The sequence below is a fragment of the Muscardinus avellanarius genome, assembly GCF_963383645.1.
Source record: "Muscardinus avellanarius genome assembly, chromosome: 2".
Classification (NCBI taxonomy): Eukaryota; Metazoa; Chordata; class Mammalia; order Rodentia; family Gliridae; genus Muscardinus; species Muscardinus avellanarius.
Window position 1 is genome coordinate 156062230 of NC_137787.1, and position 19959 is coordinate 156082188.

Genomic DNA, 19959 nt, shown 5'->3' on the forward strand with positions numbered 1-19959 from the left:
AAAAAACAACCAACCCTGAACTAATTCCCTTCTGAACAACTACAAACACGTCAGTAGCAATATCATCATCCACCAGCAGGCTAGGATAGAAACCAAGGAATCACCTTTGAGCCCTCCCACTTCTCCTCTACCTCACATACTATCTTCTGTATCCACTTTGCTCAAATTCATCCAAACTCTAAGTCGCATACTACGTGTGTTAGCCAGTCATGGAACCTCTAGCTCAGCACTGTCTAATGGAGCTTTCTGTAATGAAGAGAATGGAATGTGTGTCTGCTGTCATCATGTATAAACACTGAGAACTTGGAATGCCGTGAATGTGACTAAGGAACTAAACATAAACACACAAAAAAAATGTGTTAATTTGAATTTAAATAGCCATTTATGGTGATGACAATAGTTTGAGATAGTGTAGTTTACCCTTCTTCTGTACTGCAAATCTGATGGCAAAAGATCTGTATCTCCATATAAAACCTCCACCAGTAGGTATGACATTCAAGGCTTTTCGCCATCCAAATCAATTTCCTACCTCATTCTTACCCTCCCACACACACCAGCACCCTGTCCCATGCAGGCTCCAAAAGTACTGGACCACGAACACTATGCCATATATATTTATGCAAACTTCTTTCCCTTGCTTAGAAAGCCCTTTCCTCCACAGAATATCATTCTCAAGATGCAGTACAAGTTCCTCTTCTTCTCGGAATATTCAGCTGTCCTCTCTCAACTAAGCGTGCATTGCTGGCCTACATCTGCTGCCATGATTTTATATAGCTCCATTAAAGCACTGAATCATAATTAACGGTTTACATGTAGAAAATATGAGGTCCGCATATGCCAGGCAAAAACATTAATCACCTCCATTAATGAGATAACCTGGTGAGGCATCTGGCTTAGGACTGAAGCCCTGAGTAAGCACTCAACGAATGTGCAAAATCTTCAAAGTGTGTTTTAGGAATCATCCTACACATAATAGGGGCTTAAGCCAAGATACAGAAGTCTAAGAACACAAGGACAGGGAAATAAAATGATAGAAATGGACAGCAGAAAAGCACACACGGCACTGATACTAAAAACATTGCTTCCAGTAACCCCATAGCTGAAGCTGAACTTGTGTCTCACCTTCCCTACCTGACTGGCAATTGCAATAATCAAATTCCTTAATGAGGGAGTATAGATGTTCCAAGGTAAAGAACAAGAGAACGCTTTCCTTATGATGTGTAACAAAGAGGAATTTGTTGTAAGCGATCAATAAAGCACAAGGCCCACTCCTCAAGAAAGAGATCTAATGTTAAAAAGAAAAAACACTGAACATCTCTGTTGTGAGGAAATTCAACTTATGGAAGCCTATGGAAGAACTCAGAAGGAGGAAAAGAAAATGTCTAATCTTAATTTTCATATCTTATAGTTAAAGGGAAGTTTTCCAAAATCACTAATGACATCCGAGGAATGCTTATTCCTAATTTCCTTTACATAAAGCAGTCTTATTTCTGTCTTTTAGCCTACAAACAAAACAAAAAAAGAAAAAATGCAGAAAAATAAAGGCAAAAGTTTTGCAATCCTTAGCAATACTTAATACTTGCCATTCTATGCAGCAAGTACCTGAACTGAATAAATATAAAATTTAAATAATATTTTGATGTTCTATTTCATTGGCTCGAGAAAGCACAGGTTTAACGATATAATTTTGTTATTAAACAAAATCCTTCCATTGGATTTGCAGATCAGAGAAAATTAATATTTGGATTTAGTTCAGAGGTTGAGTAAATTAGCTTCGTTCACTCTGAGTTTGAGTTCATGGTTCAGTTCGAGTTCCCGATAATGAGCACATCAAAATAAAAATATTTAAATAATGTAATCAGGGCTGACATTTAAGAGTAAGCGCTCAGGCAAATATGTGTTTTTTTTAAAAAACAAACTCACTTTACAGAGAGAGCTAAGGTTAAATCCGAAGGTTTGAGCATTCCGGGAGCCGGCGTTCATGTAGTTTCCCATTAGCAATACAAGTTCCAGCAACTTGCTGAAGCTTTTGCTCTTCTTTATCTCCTCGCAGGCAGTACTGACAGCCATGATGTCAGGTTTGATGTTCTTCACCTGCTCTTCAAACTGAAGCTTAAAGAGAATAGCACTGAGCCGTGGCCGTAGTCTCTTCACATTGCTCATCTGATTGAAAAGAAAATAGCAGATTTCCTTTAAAATGCATAGTATGGTTTAGTACTGTACGACTGCAAGTAATCTGGGATGATTTATTGGTATGACAGTACCAAAGAAGCAATATGTCCCCTGAAACTGATGGCAGCAAGAGAGAAAAATCCCGTTTCTTTTTTTTTTTTTTTGTAAGGAATCCAGAGCCATCCCTCAAAAACAAGATTAACAATTTAGATGTGCAATAAAAAGCTTTGACGATATAATAAAGTTTAATTAAGTAATAAGCTAAACATATCTGAGACAACACTAAATGTTAAAAAGGTAGCGGGATACACAGGCAACAAGTCACAAAGCATCACACATCGTTACTTTAAATAATCTTTGTTCCATACTGAAATATACGAGGTCATGTTTAAAACATTGTCAGAAAGGTCCAAAGAGGGTTTGTTTTCTTCAAATAGCAATTGCCGTCCTCAGAAGCCCTGCTGACTAACAGTATGTGTTAGATAGAGGGAAAGTAAATAGGTCCCAATTTGTACTAAATTGACTTTCTTCAGAAACACAGAAAGCAGAATGACTCCTGACACATACTAAATTAGCAGAAATCAGAGTTAGGAAACATGGAGTCACTGGAGATGGAAGCAGTGCAGAGCCGCAGGCCTGTTCCATGCCACGTTAACTCTGTTTGGGACTCAGGGTTTCTCTGTTGGGAAAGTGGGGAGCTGAAAGTGTCAAAAGAACAAAACGGGCTGGGTGTGCTGGTGCACACCTAAAGTGCCATCTGTTCTGCAGGCTGAGACAGGAGGATCGCTTGCGGCCAGGAACTTGAGACCAGCCTGAGCGACACCGAGATCCAGTTCAAAACAAAACAGAAAAAAGAACTAAGGGGTAAGTTCTTGCCAATAAGCTTACTTCTGTTGTATCACCACATGAGGGGAATTACCACTTATGTGTAGGCTAGACACATCCTGCTTTTAAACTAGATTTGACTCCGCAGCTACAAAAAAATCATTAGGAATTTGAGAATTATATCATACTGATGGGGCAGTAATAGTAAAATTTCTGAAGTTCAAGAACTTCTGTAAATATAAGCAGTTTGATACAAGGCCAGACTAAAAATAATGACAGGCCACAGGAAGGTTAAAACAGAGACTAGCTCTCTTTGTTAAAAACCATAAATATGGGGAGGGTGCCCTATGAAGCCTGTACGATGACTAACAATGAAAATCATGATTATTTAGGAGACAAAGTTATGTGCTCATGATTTAAGAATGATTTACGGAAATAAAATATACTATACAAAAGACCATTAGACATCAATATAGTACAGACACTGCCTTAATGACCAAAGAACCCACTCTACTGATCTAAAAAAAAACTGAGCAATAAATATTCTCAGTAAAGAGTATGTTTAGAAGACTCACAAAGACTCAGTGACTGAAAAATTTCATTATCAAATAATACATATGTCTGATTTATACATAACATTTTCCCCAGCCACATACCATGTTTAATGCTTAAGTGCATGCAAGCAAGATACTAAGACCTCAATTCATGCTGCTAAGAACTCCATTCTACAAAATACTGTCTTCAAATTCGGAAAATTCCTTAACATGCCCCTAAGGAAATTTTTTTTATTCTATAAAATAGGAAAACTATAAACTCAACAAAAATATTTTAAAAATGTTTTGTAAGTTAAGGCAATATCAAATTGTAGAGACAAAGAATGAGCCTGTTAGAATATCAATTGTTGCCGGGAATGGGAATGAATTGTACTTTTTTTAGATAGTGTATCTCTAGCAATAAAAAAGAGTTAAGCATTGGTTGCTTCTTATTAAATGATCTAATTTGTTTTCAAATATATTATATGAACTAAAATGGATTAATTTCCCTGGACTTAAATCTGTAAGGAATGATAATAGCAGATATCCATATTATACTGAGGACATGAATAATACTCTACTATACCTTGTGTGTGTGTGTGGCGGGGGGGGGGGGGCAACTGAGGACTAAACCCAGGAGCATTATACCACTGGGCTACACACCAGACCTTTAACTTTTCATTTAGAAACAGGACCTCATCAAGCTCTGTTGCACTTAATATGTCCTTTTGCATAGTGAGACATGCAAAAGTGAATTCACATGTAAGGCATGGGAGTCTAACCATTCAAAAGGTGTAGAGTGGGTCCCTGGCATCTCTGGTTTCAGCATGTGCCTTTATTCATGATTATTAATCCACTCGGAACTTTGCAAAAACTCAAAGAAGAAGTCCTTTAATAGCTCATGTAAAATGTACTGTTACAAAATATATTAACTCTAACATATATTAATGGGCTATTTCATGCACAAGGAAGAGGGGAAGAAAAAGACTTAAAATGCCTACATTATACCACCCCAAAATATGTTAAAGCCTTCCTGTTGACAACCTAACCATATGTACCCAGCATAAAGTAATTAATTTTCTTAGAAAATATAACCCAGATTTGTATGAGTAATGAGTCTATCTGGCACTAGGGACATGTACCTTGAAAACAAAATCTATGATGTAATGCAAAACAAAGTGCTCCAAGTTCATAAAAAAAAACCCTGACAAAGCAGATTCAGGAAAGGTAACCAAAAAGCAGAGCTTTGAACAATACTTTTTCTCAGTATGCTTTTATTGCTCCTTTTGCTCAAATTTAGATAATTTGAGCTGTTGTTAAATATATTTTCATATTAAATCTGTTTATTCCATGTGGAGACTAAAGTTACATTCTGACTCAAGCGTTTGTCCTAGTGTGCTAGTGTTCTTGGAGAGAATTTTCTGGTCTTGGTTCACTGTTAGGAACGGTCAGTGCCCTGTTAGAGCTATAATCAGAAACATGCCCTACGCTGATCCTTAAAGTTTGACTGGGCCTGCCTCCTTCTTCATGTCAAACAGGGAGTTGTTATGTCTCATAGCATATTATAATACCTTTTTCTTTTTCTAGGGAAAAAAAAAAGATTGTCTCATCATGTGAAATCTAATAAAAAATAAAGGTACAAGTGGGGTATAATACTCACACACACACATATATCCTCACCCCTTCCCGTATTCTATCAACACTAGAGATGTGTATTCTTTTCTCCTGCTATGAAAACTAGAACTCTGATTTGTCTGTCAAAGATTAGCCTGAATGTAGAAATGGAAGGCTGTGGTGCTCACATAAAAATCTGAATAGAAAAAGGCACTTGTAAAAAAAAAAAAAAGAAAAAAAAAGAAAATGAAGGAAAGGTTGCAGCAGAAGGGAACTGTAAGCTTATAATTAGAATGTTAAAAGAAATAAGAATTTCATTTTTATACAGGTACTATTCAAGGTTTTTTGGGGGAATCTTAGCAATATAAAACCGCAATGACAAATTATGAGAATGAGTTATAATCCAAAAATCTGTAAGAGTAAAAATATTTACTTTTTCTTTGATATCTTTTAAACCAAAAAGGGTAGTCCTCATACTTACACACAATCTTCTAGAAATAGCACATGCCAGAGTGAGGAAAATGGAGAAATAGTGGATTACTGAAAATCAAACAAGCAATGTCTAAAATCTGAAGGATAATTTATTTCAAAAATTATGTTTGCTGACAACACATGATAGATCCAGAACAAATTAAAATGAGAAGATTTTCAGAAAACCAATGAGCCAGTAGGTATAGACCTGGCCTCCCCTCGGAGCTAGGAGAGGCACAGAACTCACAGTTGCTGCCTTCATAGCCCACAGCCTCGAATTGTATCCATCTGTCTTATAAGTTAAAAAGCAGACAATGTTCCTAGGAAGATGTAATCTCCCATAATCTCATCATTGCTATGTTTCTCACATATGATTTTAATTTTATCCATTATTGTGGGAAGGGGAAAACAATTTGACATTTTTACACCAATCATTTGTAACATTGCATCTAATCTCCTTATAGTTTTATAAATAAAAGGTTCTGTGCCATCCATAAAAAAAACAAGAGAGGTATCCTCCCTATCCCACTGTGTAGACTTAGATAGGTTCGCCTCAAAAGAAATTTAGTTCATGCTCAATATCTTTGACAGAAGTCACTCATTGAATAATTGGATACTGGCTCTTCTTTCTCCCTTCCTTTCTTCCTCTCCCCCCCCTTTTTTTTTGTGGTACTGGGTATAGAACCCAGGGGCATTCTTACCTCAAAGCTACACCCCCAGCTCTTTTTTTTTTTTATTCTTTTATTTGAAACAGGGTCTCACTGCGTTGTAAAGGGCCTAAGTAGCTGAGGCTGTCCTCAAACCGTGATCCTCCTGTCTCAGCCTCCCAAATGCTGGGATTACAAGGGTACACTGCCACGCCTGGCCTTTTTGTCCCCCCTTAGTGGTGCTGGGGATTAAGTCCACAGATAATCTACCTCCAAAATACACCCTTATCCCTGTTTTATTTATTTGGAAATAAGGTTTCATTACATTGCTGAGGCTGGCTTTGATCCTATTCTCCTGTCATCTCAGCCTCCCAAGTACTGGGATTACAGCCCTGTGCCACCACACTTGGCCCAGGCTTCAATCTTAATTGTGTTAATACCCTAAAGCTTTATTTCATACACTACCTAAATATACAGCTATAAAGAGGAAAAGAACATGTTTTCAGGAATGTTAAATCTTCAAGTCATATGGGCAGCTTACTAGCAATGAAGTATTCTTACCATTCAGAGCATCAAAACAATGGAAGTCAATGCCCACAATTAAACACCATCTAGAACTCAAATTCTTATGTTTTACTCTAATAAATTTTGATTTCTCCACAGAAGTGTTTAGGTACCGCATTACAAAGAATGATCTTATGAGCTCCACTACCATACAGATATATCTTGTTTCTCCTTCAGATGCCCATGAAAATACTGTGCAGAATTTTTAATACTTTTTAAAAATTCTCTTTTGCGTCTCTCCACATTGCACATTCTACTTATAGCATATTAGCAAAATTTCTAGTCCTCTGTGACAGAGGTATGATAAGCAAAAATGTGGAGAAAAAATATCTTTGTGAAGAGAAAGCACTTTGAGAAAGTAGCATTATCTAATAACAGAATGAAGGCATTTTAAAAAGTTTTGAACCGATTTTTCTAATTATGTGAAAAAATATGTCTATCTTCCAATGCTAGCAGGCCAATATGTTCATGATCTCCAGAATTCTAAGAAAGAAAAAAAAAAAAGGAAAAGTTCATTTCATTTGGAAGAAGGGATTTTTAAAAAAAAATAGCTATTGAAGTGCCTTATGTCTGGGTTGTACTCAGAATATCAAAAATGTTTTTAAAATAAATGTGCTCTTAAGATATTAAAGCTGCTATGCTAAAATTAAGAAAACTACACAACAGCAAAGTACATATGGTAAAATTTTTACATGTTTCATAGGAGCAAAGGAAAGCCAAGACTTGTACATTCTTAAGATAAAATACTGTCTGCCTTAAAATTCACTGACTCTTCTGCTCTTTCCAATATACCATGAACCTATACTTTAAAACTAGTTTATTGAACTTTTCAGTTTGAGAATTTCCATATGGTAAAACTTTAGTTTTCATTTCTCTGCAAATATTCCTTAATTAAGACCATATTTTCCTTAAATTCTTTGAAAATTATTTTCTTTAGCTCTTTGAACATATTCATCAAACCCACATTATATTTTTGCAAGTGAAACAAAAAGTGTGGCCATTTGGGATGTGATTTTACTTTTTTGGTGATGACATATCCCATTTAATTTTAAGTACTGAACACTGTACATGTAAATATTGTAACCACTCATTTATGAGATATCCCCTTAAAGCGTGTTCACTCATACTACCAAAGGCAAATCACACATAAACCTATAAAAGCTTCAATGTACAATTTGTCAGCATAGTTCTTTGGAAATTAAGAGGTGTTTCCCTAGCCCCTCTTAGTTAAGAGTCTCATATCTCCAACCTGTCCTCCATGAGAAGTTTCTCAGGACTTGATGTAGGCTTGGTTAGGTACATCTAGAGTAGATCCTTCTTTATAGCAGGACCCTCATTCTTACAGCACAAGCTTGTCCTTGTTCAGGTGAACGCCACCTACATTGATGGAGGGTTAAGAAGAGGTCCCTTCTGACAAGGCCTGACATCTGAAACTTCCTAGAAATGCTGGACCTACAGTAACTTGGCTATTCTCATGCTGCACCAGTTGCTGTCTGGCAAGTCTCGCTGAGTCTGAAGAGTTCATTCGCTACACACAGACTCAAGGGAGATCCCCACAAGGACTCCTGGAGTCCCCGCCTGCACAATTCCCTCCTCAGTTCCTGCCCTGCAGACCCTAGCAGTTTTCTTGCCATAGATTCCTTCCTTCTCAGCTCAAAGAAAATCTTCTGCAACAAGTCACCTTTTACACTGTAATTCAAAATTCTTTTCCCATCAGGCCAAAGGCTGGGTTTTCATAAGATTCTCTCCTCTCAAGAACTGAAAAATTTTCCTACTGGCTGTCCACTGTCTCAAAACAGCTGACTTGCATATGCTCTCCAGTTTTGTCACCGCTTACAGATGTTACAATACTCAGCAATAAAGAACAAAATTGTGTCCTTTGCAAGAAAATGGAAGGAACTGGAGAATATTACCTTAATATTAACCAGTCACAGAAAGTGTCTCTCATATGTGGAAGATACGGAGTGACCGTGCATCAGAGAGACTTCAGATAATGGAAGAAAAACTCCAGTGGAGCTAGGGAGGCGGTCAAGGGGAAGAGGGGGGGAGGGGTAGTCAATGAAGGAAACACTTCCATTGACATCATGTACATATGTGAGAATAGCAAGGCCAACCTCAATACTGAGTATAGAGAAGAAACTTGGGGAGAGAACGGAGGACCTCATCAAGTGCTGCATGCATGTATGTCACTATCACTGTGAACTACATCATAAGAATGTAATGCACCAATAAAAGCATAAAAGTAATACAATTTCACAAAAGCAAATACAAATATTAAAAATAAATAAGATTCCTTGAATCTCAGATTTTAAGGAAAGCTTTTTTTTTTTTTTTTTTTGGTGGGTCTGGGGATGGAACCCAAGGGCATTCAACCTCCAAGCTGCACCCCCTTCCCTATTTTTTATTCTTTATTTTTAAAACAGGGTCTCACCGAGTTGCAGAGGGCCTCACTAAGTAGCTGAGGCTGTCCGCGAACCGCGATCCTCCAGTCTCAGCCTCCCGAATGCTGGGATTACAAGTGCGTGCCACCACGCTGGCGAAGAAAGCTTTTAAAACAGAAAATGTGATAGATAAAGATAGGCAAGGGAATTCTATGAATGCCCAACTAGCAAGTATAATATTAAATTTGGATAAAAATTTAGAAGTGTTGCCTGGCGTGGTGGCTCACGCTTGTAATCCCTGCGCTTGGGAGGCTGAGACAGGAGGATTACCCAGGTTCGAAGCCAGCCTCAGCTACCTAGTGAGGCTCTCAGCAACTTAGTGAGACCCTGTTTCCAAATAAAATATAAAATGGGTCTGGGAGTATAGCCCGGAGGTAGAAAGCCTCTGGGTTCCACCCCCAGTACTACCAAAATAAATAAATAAATAAATACATAAATAAATAAATAAATAAATAAATAAATAAATAAATAAATAATTTAAGTGTTTGAAGATGTGGTTTATGACTCCTTTTAAGCAGTTGTAAGTCAATTAGCTATCTTAAAAATTTTTTTTTAGCTTGAAAAGAATAAAATGCTTTATGACATCATTTATACTTTTAAAATTCCAAACAGGGCCTGGGATGTAGCTCAAAGTGTCTGCTTTGCAGGTGCAGTGCTTTGGGTTTGATCCCCAGTTTCAAAAGGAAAAAAAAAAAAAGACCCTCAAAAAAAATTCAAAACAGTTTAAACTCTTCACCAAGATTGTTTATATGTTGCCTCATATTTCCTGTATTTTCCACACATATGTGTATATACACACGTGCATGTTTGTGTATGACAATGTCAAAAAATTTATAAGAGGTGGCTTTGAGGTCTACACCAAGAAGTCTCAAATACTTACATAAATACTATGTATAAATCATATTGTCATCAAATTTTTAAATTTACATCAGTAGGGACAATACACTGAGGAGAAAAGCATTATATTACCTATTCAGTTTTACTAAAACTGAACTTTATGGACCTTTTCAGAAACAATGGTACCTTCAAGAGCCTGGTATAAAAGTGCAAATGAAGCAAGATATATCTGTAATAATTATACCTTAAGCCGCAACTGCAAGAAAATTGCCTCACTCCACAGTAATTTAGTTCCATAAGTCCAGCTTCACCTTTTCCATTATATTTCCAAAGTAGTCTTACAAGAATATATATAGATCTACATAATGAGATTGCAGAGTAGAGAAAAATGCTTCCCGGGCACTAGATGACAGTCAGATCTAAAAAGCAACTTAAAACAATGCTGTTTGTGAAGTGATGAATCATAAGAGACCTTTTTGCTTATAACTACAAAATGCTTTAGGCTTTATTTCAAATGAATGATGCATGGCTAGTAATTAGCATGTGACTGTAATGATGTTTTGTTTTGTTTTTCCAAATGAAACAAATTAAGCAAATTGTGCCATAAAATTTCAATACTACATAGATGGTCTGAGGAGAAAACATGTTTTCATAGGAAAAAACAAAAACAAAAAACCTTACCATAAAAAAATTAACTCCACAGTTCTCCTATGGCATTAAATGCCCCAATTTGTAGCTGTCTATGAAAAAATCCACAACTTAACTGGAAACACAATTTCCAAAAAAAATTTTGACCTAGCAACAATGTCAAGTTCCTATTTAGATATTTCAAAGTAATTTATACCTATTACTAACTCAAACTTAACCCTCAATTATAAAAATAAATTGCTGCAGTAACAAAATATGCAGAAACCACTGTGAAAAGGAACTTTGAGGACAGAAGACACCTACAGCAAATGGAAACTTAAGAGTAATTGCCAGAGTGCAAAATGAAGAATGGCCTTTCATGAAAAACAGCCCTGGTTCATAGCTGTGCTGTAATAGGTACTGGTTGATAGAAAAAGTTGAGATACCTCATCTCAACAATGGAAACGCTTATTTGTGAATATATATGTGAATAAGATGTACTTACTCATTTGTATATCAAATATTTATTCAATAGTTGAGTGTCAAAATGCTTTAGGACTTGAATACTAAATTAAGTGGACGAAGGAAGAGCAAAAGAAAAACAAAAGAACGGACAAGATTTGTGATAGGGATTATGAAACATCAAAAACGGGGCAATGTAGATAAATGATGAAGGTGGGGACTTTATTATCACGAGCCCTTCCATGAGGCCTGGCAACTGAATCAAAGCAGAGGGAGCAACAAGAACAGAGGCAAAACCAAATCATCAACAGAAAATAAATACATGGAAACAGTGGGCTAGGACGAGAGTGGTAAACAATCAGGTTGAAACAACAAAACGCAGATTATCTTCAAAATGATTATGACATTAGAAACCACGACAAGAATCAAACACAAAATAGAATGAATTGGTAATAGGAGAAATGTTAAAGGCAATCCTTTAGAAAGAGAGGAGACAATTTAAATGAAAATCTAGATTTACACACAAAAGAGAACAATGGAAATGGTATAAAAGTCAGTAGATACAAACGCCAATTTTTAAGAGACTTACAAATGTCTGAAAAATTTATACTCCAAACCTTAAAGAATCCACTATTAAAGTGTAAGAGCTATTAAGTAAACAAAGAGAAACTGAACACAAAAGAACACAGAAAACATACCACAGAATAAATGAGATCAACAGAAAATAAGGTGGTAGATTCGAAACCTACCACATAAACAGGCATTTAAACAAAATTGGTCTCCACCATTTTAAAGTATATTAAACCAAATGGTCCTATCAAACGGTAAAAATGTCAAACTGGATAGAAAGCAAGTTTCAATAATCATGCTTTAAGATTATTTGTTTAAATGGGAAAAGAAAAAAAAGTAGACTATAATATCACTAATAACAATAAAGTAATATAAGATTAAGTAATTTTAGAAACTCAAGACTATAAGCTTAGAGACAATAATTCACTAGCTAATATGGGAAAATACTGTATTCCAAATACTAAGCTTAATTCCTGAAAATATAGTCAATAACAGATACAAAAACACGCATGGTTGTGATTAAATGGCACAGTATTACCAACCCTGAGATTAAATCTTTTCACAGAACAGTTTTATTCTAAGATAAGTAACTCTATTATATTCAACTCTAAATGATTTTCCACTGCCATTTCATTAACATTGATGAAACAAACGCACTAGAAGCAGAGCAATCCCTGCATGATTTTCAGAATTTCACTTAACAAAAGAGGGATTTCGAAAAATCATTAGAACACCATAAACATGATACTTCCATTCGAGAGTCACTTTGGCTAAATCCTCTGAACTTGCAAGTGGTTAATTAATTACATGTTCAAGATTGATCAGTGGATGAGGTAAAGGTTAATCACAGAGTAAAAGAGAAAGCTGGAGCCGGAAACAGGATCTAAACAAAAAAATATAACAACACAGTCAGGTCCCAGGGTGTAATAGTAAGCAGCTGACCTTTTTATGTCTATGTCCAAAAGCTAATATCCCTTGTTAATATTCAAGTTCAGTGATACTTGGCAGAGACAGGGTCTGGTAGAGGAGCTACAAAGAGTGACATAAGAGAAGTACGGAGTAAGAGGGCCTTTTCCTATAATATCTGCTAAAAAGTTCATATATTCAAATTTTAACTACCCTCCCCCTTTTTGTGAAATAGGATCTCCCTTCTTTGCTGAAAGTATTACTAATTTGCTGAGTCTTATTTTCGAACCTGCAACCCTTTTGTCTCAGCCTCCCAATTACTGGGATTATAGGTGTGTATCACAAAGATTTTTTTTTTTTTTTTTTTTGCGGGTCTGGGGATGGAACCCAGAGGCATTTGACCTCCGACCTACACCCGTTGCCCAATTTTTTTTTTTTTTATTCTTTATTTTGAAACAGGGTCTCACAGAGTTGCGGAGAGCCTCACTAAGTAGCTGAGGCTATCTGCAAACTGCGATCCTCCTGTCTCAGCCTCCCAAATGCCGGGATTACAAGCATGTGTCACCACGCCCGGCTACAAAGATATTTTTGAATGACTAATTTTTGTCTTTAATATTGTCTATGCCATTTTACAAAATTTGTTCTTTCTCCAGTGCCACAAGGTTGATGTTAAAGGAGTTTCTGTATTTCAAACACAAACCCCGTAACAATGACACCTTGCTGTGCTTCTCCTCTCAACTGTTGGCACTTTTTACTCTGTTCCTATACTAGTGCAAATAAAAATTCATTTAGAGATCTCTATAAATAAATCAATGGCCTTCCATACATTCACTCAGTGTTTGGGTTCACGCTTCAGTTCAGGTCATTGATTTGGCAGGCATATTTTTTGGAGCATTCTAATTAAATCACTGTGATACATTCTTCCAGCAACTCCTCAACCCTTCCATAAAAAACATGCCTATTGCTTTGTCTGAAGATGACAGGGAGGGCCATTCTAGGGTTTGCAATTCAAGCAGAATGGGAGAACTATATGGATACTAAGGTATGAGGAAGACCAAGGAAATTCTCCTGAAGCTAAGACAGAGGACAGGTAGGATTCATGCAATGAGTGCAATAAAGGATGAGACTACAACTCAGACCCCATGGTTAGGAAGAACACAGGTGAAACATTTTAAGGACGACAAAACTCTAGGGAAAAGGTGGTTTCTAATTATAGTCAATCACTACAATCAGGCATAAAAATAATGAGTAATTCCAAAGGAGGTCATTAGAATCCTCTAAGAAGAAGCTAAGACCACAGAAGATGTAGTGCTTCTAGCAAAAAAAAGTAAAGAAAACCCCAAGTAAAGCACCTAAGAACAGAAAAATACTTAGAAAACTAAATAATAAGGGAAATGATTATCCAAAAAGCTTAGTTTTCCCTTAATTACATTCAAAATAAAGAATATTTATTACAACTCTTCATTAGAACTTAAAAACAAACATAAATATAGTGTCAAGGAAACCCATAATATAAAGCTGTTAGACACTTATATCCTTGCAGAATACACACTATTCAATTGATCTGAGTGATTTAGGTGCATTATTGTGGCTAGTGGCTCCAGGGGAGCTACTTACAAAGGAAACAATGATAAAATAGGATAGAAATACTCTACTTGCCTGCAGCATAAAACTTTGGTATAGTCTTATAGCTTACTACAGAAGAAAAAGAAGAGACACATAACGTGGCATTAACGACCAAAAATTTGATAGAACACATATCCAAGAAGTTTCACCATTAAACCACAACAATGAGAACCCTTAGACAAAACTCATATACTATCTTGACTACTTAATATATAAATTTAAGTCATTGTACTATACATCGTACAGTATATACTTACACAAAATACTATCTTATCATATAACAAATTTGGACAAAAATCCTGGATTTTCCTAAAAGATAGCAATTTGGAAAAATATAGGAAACTGGATTATTTAGTGGTGGAGATGCTGGTACTAGAGAAGTTCATGTAAGCTTTTCATTAAAGGGGAAAAAATCACTTTCACTATCCATATCCCCACCCCTAACTAAATATAATATCTGGACTTGGATATAAAGTTGGCATATCTAGAAAAAGAAAGAAAACAGCAGCAATAATGGATAATAGCTGAGTTGCAGGATAGCAAACTTGACCTAATGTTACAGGAAAGAAAACAAACACATTTATCCTTTCAAAAGAGCGAAGTCTGGTATGGAAGATAAGGATGTTTAATGAAACATACAGTTCAATACAAAATAAAAATATAAGCAAAGCAAAGAACAGGGAGAAAAACAACTCAGACAAATACCATAATTACCCAAATAAATACGAGGCCAAAATACCACCACACTCTGTTCCGGAAGACACCAGTAAATAAAGCTAAATAAAACTTTGTACAACTGATTCTGGGTTTCAACACATGTAATAATGCAAAATGTTTGATAAGGTATTCAAGTGGTCACCATCAGAAACGGTTGTCCTCCACTGGGTCCTGTGAGGGAGGACAGAGGATGCCACTCCCATTTGGGCCCTGTGTTTCTGAATAAAGAGAATAGGTAGTATTTGGTTTCTTCAAAGACAGAGGTTTTACAAACCTCTCCTTTGTATTTATTTATCATCTTTTCCTCACTTGGACACATCCACTTCCTTGCCAATATAGCAAAAGCCCTGTACCCAAAAACAACAAGATAAGGTAGACACAAAGGGAAATATAAAAACCTGAAGAAGCCAGAAATCCTCAGTGTGAATCCTTTTCTTCTTATGGGGTATGAGGATTCTTGCTTAAGTCACCTATTTATATGAGTTTTGGCGTTTGCAACCTTAAGGGGCTATCTACGGTAAGGATTATGGTCAGCTAAATGAACATAGAGCTCTTCTGTGTAGTGTACATCACTAAGCAAAAGTGAGATGACATAACGGCTATGGAATCCTTGCTCTGTGGTGGTTTATTTGATGCAATAGCTACAACATTAACTTCAAGCTCCAAAATTAATCTCTCCTCCTGCTCCTGTTATCTAAACACTCTTCTTTTAAGTATAACAAATCAGATGCCATATTTTACAAAATAACCAGACCAAACTAATGTAGAATAAGATCTTAGTCTCTTGCATGGCATGAGATGATTTATAAACAGAAGCCTAAGCAACTGTTTTGTAATATCTCAGAGAGTTGTGTCAATTCTCACTGTTCTTTTATTTTATTTTATTTATTTTATTTTATTTTTTGCAGGTCTGGGGATGGAACCCAGAGGCATTTGACCTCCGAGCTACACCCCCTGCCCTATTTTTTATTCTTTATTTTGAAACCGGGTCTCACTGAGTTGCAGAGGGCCTCACTAAGTAGCTGAGGCTGTCCATGAACCACAATCGTCCAGGTCTCAGCCTCCCGATTACTGGGATTACAAGCGTGCGCCACCACACCCGGCTTCTCCTTAAAGAGACTTTCCTGTTACTTGAAGAAGGCATAGCAAAAACATTCCAACATATAGGCATTGGTTAAAACGTTCTCAATGAGACCCAAAGGCACAAGATATTAAAACAAGGATTAATATGTGAAACTGCATTAAGGTCAAGAGCTTCTAGGAGGCAAAGGATACTATCAGAATAAGAGAAGATTTTTGCCAGCTATTCTTCCAATAGAGGACTAATATCTAGACTATATAAAAAACTTAAGCCCAATAGCAAAAAATAAACAGCCCAATCAAAAAATGGGCAAGAGAATTAAATACAGTTTTCCAAAAAAATACAAATGGCCAATAAACATGAAAAAATTTTCAACATCCTTAGCAATCTAAGAAACACAAATCAAAATTACTTTAAGATTTCACTTAACCCTTATTCGAATGGAAATAAATCAAAACACAAGTGCTGGTGAGATGTGGAGAAACCAGTAACTCTGATAGATTGTTGGTGGGAATTGCAAATTAGTGCAACCACTTTGGAAAACAGTATAGAGGTTTTTCATACGGATAGCAATTAACCTATCTACTATCCAGCTATACCATTCCTGGGTATCTACTCAAAAGAATTGAAACCAGACTACCATAGTAATGCATGCATATCTATGTTTATAGCACAATTCATAACTGTGAAACTATAGAACCAGCTTAGGTATCCATCAACAGATGACTGGATTATAAAATTATGGGATATACACACAATGGAATTTTACTCAGTGATTAAAAAATTATGTCATTTGCAGGAAAATGAATGAAATTGGAGAATATTATGCTAAGTAAGATTATTAGTCACATACATATACCCCCTAAAATAAATGAAGAGTCTGATGTATTTCCCTCAGATGTAGAAGCTCGAGAAATATTGGGCCCCAGAATGGACTAGAGACAAAGGAGCAGAAATCTTAGTGGAGTAAAGGAGGAGACCTAAGGAAAGCAGGAAGAGAGGAAAACTTGAAGAGGCAAACATTTCAAAGGACAAGATGTACATACACAAATGTATCAATGCCAGTCACAATGTTGTAGACAGGGCAATGGGGAGCAAAGGAGTAGTGTGGGCACTAGTGTGCCTCTATCACTCTGAACTTCATTGTGATGTATGATTACAATGCACCAATAAAATAAAAATTAAACATTAAAAATAACTGCTACTTCACTACACTTTCCATAACAACCATCAAGCTGTTGTTGTATGCTGCTGTGTAATTTGAATTTCAGGGATATTCCTAATATTAAGGTCCTCAGCTGAATATACATAGTCAGAAAGATAGAAGCTTTTAAAGTTTTTGACAAACATTTTTGGCTTTAATATGTACAAATGGTAAAAGAAGATTATCCTAATCAGTTTTCAGTAACTTGAATCATATTCTTGAAGACTGTTCCCATGAAAAGACAATAATTTCTCCATCAACATTTCTCAATATGAAATCAGAGTCATGATCATTGATCATAAGTGAAGTGTTCATCACTGGTTACTTACCCTGTTAAACATTAATTTTTTTTTTTGAAGAAGCCAAATATAAACCATTCTCTTTCTTCCAAATCCCAAGGCTCAAATAGAAGGGCAAGTATTTCTCTATGGACAATAAATCATGTATATCTAAAAGCCAAAGCACAATAAGAAAGCAAGAACTATAAAGTGCTATAAAATACATTAATAAAATAAATGTGGGATGGATAAAATCAATGAGTAACAAAAGGTATGGGGAAAAAGTGAATAAGATATTTATTCTACTCTTGAAGAAAATGGGAAAGAGTCAAGGAAGAGTACATATGAAGCACAAGGGAGCCAGGACAGAGAACAGAAGACCATGTCACAAATAGGATGAAATGGTGACCAGAAGTCAAGATTAAACATGAGGACAGATGTAAGGGTATAAATTGGGTCTGAATTCCAGGTTGTCTGTAACACACTAACACTAGGACAGTGATGCCAGCAAAAGCACAGCTACCAAACATGCTGAACACGTAAAACTGGCTAAAGAACACCAGACAGAAAATTCTAAGTGAGGTAAGGGTCCTCAGGAAAGCGGGTCCTGAGCAGGAGCACAACAGAAGAATTCAAAATATAAATATGAGGATGATGAGAACAGCAAGAGAAAGAGGTATGTGGAGAACTGGAGAAAGCAATGTCCAAAGACAGTAAACAGATGTGGGATGATGGGAACACCTTGAGAATCATATTCCAAGAACACATCGGCCTCAGAAAGAGGATAAAAGCCATTATCCAGAGGTGATTGGTAGAAGGGGTGAGAGATAAGAAAAACCAAGGTGGGGACAGAATACATAGAACCAGCTAGAATTTCCTTCTGAAGTGGGAAGCCAACATAGGTTTACAGATAGAGCCGAAATATTCTCTCACTCATCAGCGGCCACTGTGTTAAGAACAGACTTTTCCCGGGTGTGGTGGCGCACACTTGTAATCCCTGTGCTTGGGAGGCTGAGACAGGAGGATCACGCAGGTTCAAAACCAGCTGTGCTGGCTTAAGAGACCCTGTTTCCAAAAAAAAAAAAAGTATAAAATACATCTGGGAGTGTAGCCCGGAGGTAGAAGGGCTTCCAGGAACCCCAGTACCACAAAAAAAAAAAAAAAAAAAAAGAACCAACTAAGTTGAAGATAAATTAAGATAGGTAGGTATTGTTTCTCTATATTAAATTCTCTTGCACATTTTAAATGCATGTTCTATTAACCAAAAGCAGAATTTTTCACCTTTTGCCATCAAGTAGAAAGAGGGGACAGATTAGTATAAATCAATTAAAAAGTTCAAACTTTGAGAAACTCACCAATGTTAGCAACTAAACGAAATAGCATATTATTCTAATCATGCTGTGTTTTTTATTAGTTCTAATAAATTAAAGAATTGCAGAGTTATTTAATACAGCTGACATTCTACTAATTTCAAGGGAACGCGGGTAACAAAAGCTCATAAGAGAATTCATTCAGAGCTCAATTCCACTTATCCGCCCACTCTACAGAGAACACAATTGGTAGCATGTGAGTGATTTTTCCACTTAATGGCAGGATTTGATATTATTTTGATGTAGATTTGAACTAAATGAAGTCAATCCCCTGATTAAATGAGAGTTATTTCATCAAAGAACATGCCTGCATACTTTGGCATTCTTAACTTTATCTAAGTTCATAAAATAGGGCTATACATCTATTAGAATGATGCATTCGAGATTGTTCCATTTTATTTCATGTGAGAGCCAGGTCTGGATGCAAAAGCGCCTTTTACCCTTTCATTCCAGACACACATTCATTCTCACGACCACTAACTTCTTTCCCAAGGTCTCTGACAAATTACACATGCCACAGATGCCAAATGCCCCTCTAACCCCAACTCATGTTTAGTTTTTAAAATAAACTGCAATAATGTCATATTAAAAATCACCCTGCACAATTCCCTAGCACAGTAATTGTCATTTTCCTCAGAGAGGTAGTAACCAGCAGCAAACAAAAACAAAACTTTACTGATGAGTCCCTCTCCAGGGAGAAGGCTGAGAGTAACAGCAAGGTTTGCAATTTCTCCTGCCCTGCAATACCTCCAAGGTCACCCTGCTAATTCATTCCTTGGGCAATCACATCTTGTCCCCTAGCTTTAAATGCTACCTATATGCTATTGGCTCCAAAATTTATCCCTCTACTCCTGCACTCCCAGTTCACATCCCAAATGGACATACTAAATGTCCACCTGGATGCCTACATTTTAAAGTGATCTTTCTTCCCTAAATCCCTTTTATTTCTTATGTAAGGCTTGCCCTCATTTCTGTAAGTGTGAACTCTTCTAACTGCATAGAGGCGGATAACCT

General features: G+C 36.4%; 1 protein-coding gene across 4 annotated transcripts in view; it reads right to left on the reverse strand.

Moving 5' to 3' along the window:
• The window catches only part of DIAPH3 (diaphanous related formin 3), a gene marked incomplete at both ends in the record, with an annotated part of 500946 nt that overhangs the window by 221583 nt on the left and 259404 nt on the right, over positions 1–19959 (reverse strand). For all 4 annotated transcript variants that reach the window (XM_080719970.1, XM_080719969.1, XM_080719968.1 and 1 more), the window contains one exon: positions 1924–2163. In XM_080719970.1, the coding sequence (XP_080576096.1) occupies positions 1924–2163 (240 nt within the window). The remainder of the gene's footprint in view (positions 1–1923; positions 2164–19959) is intronic.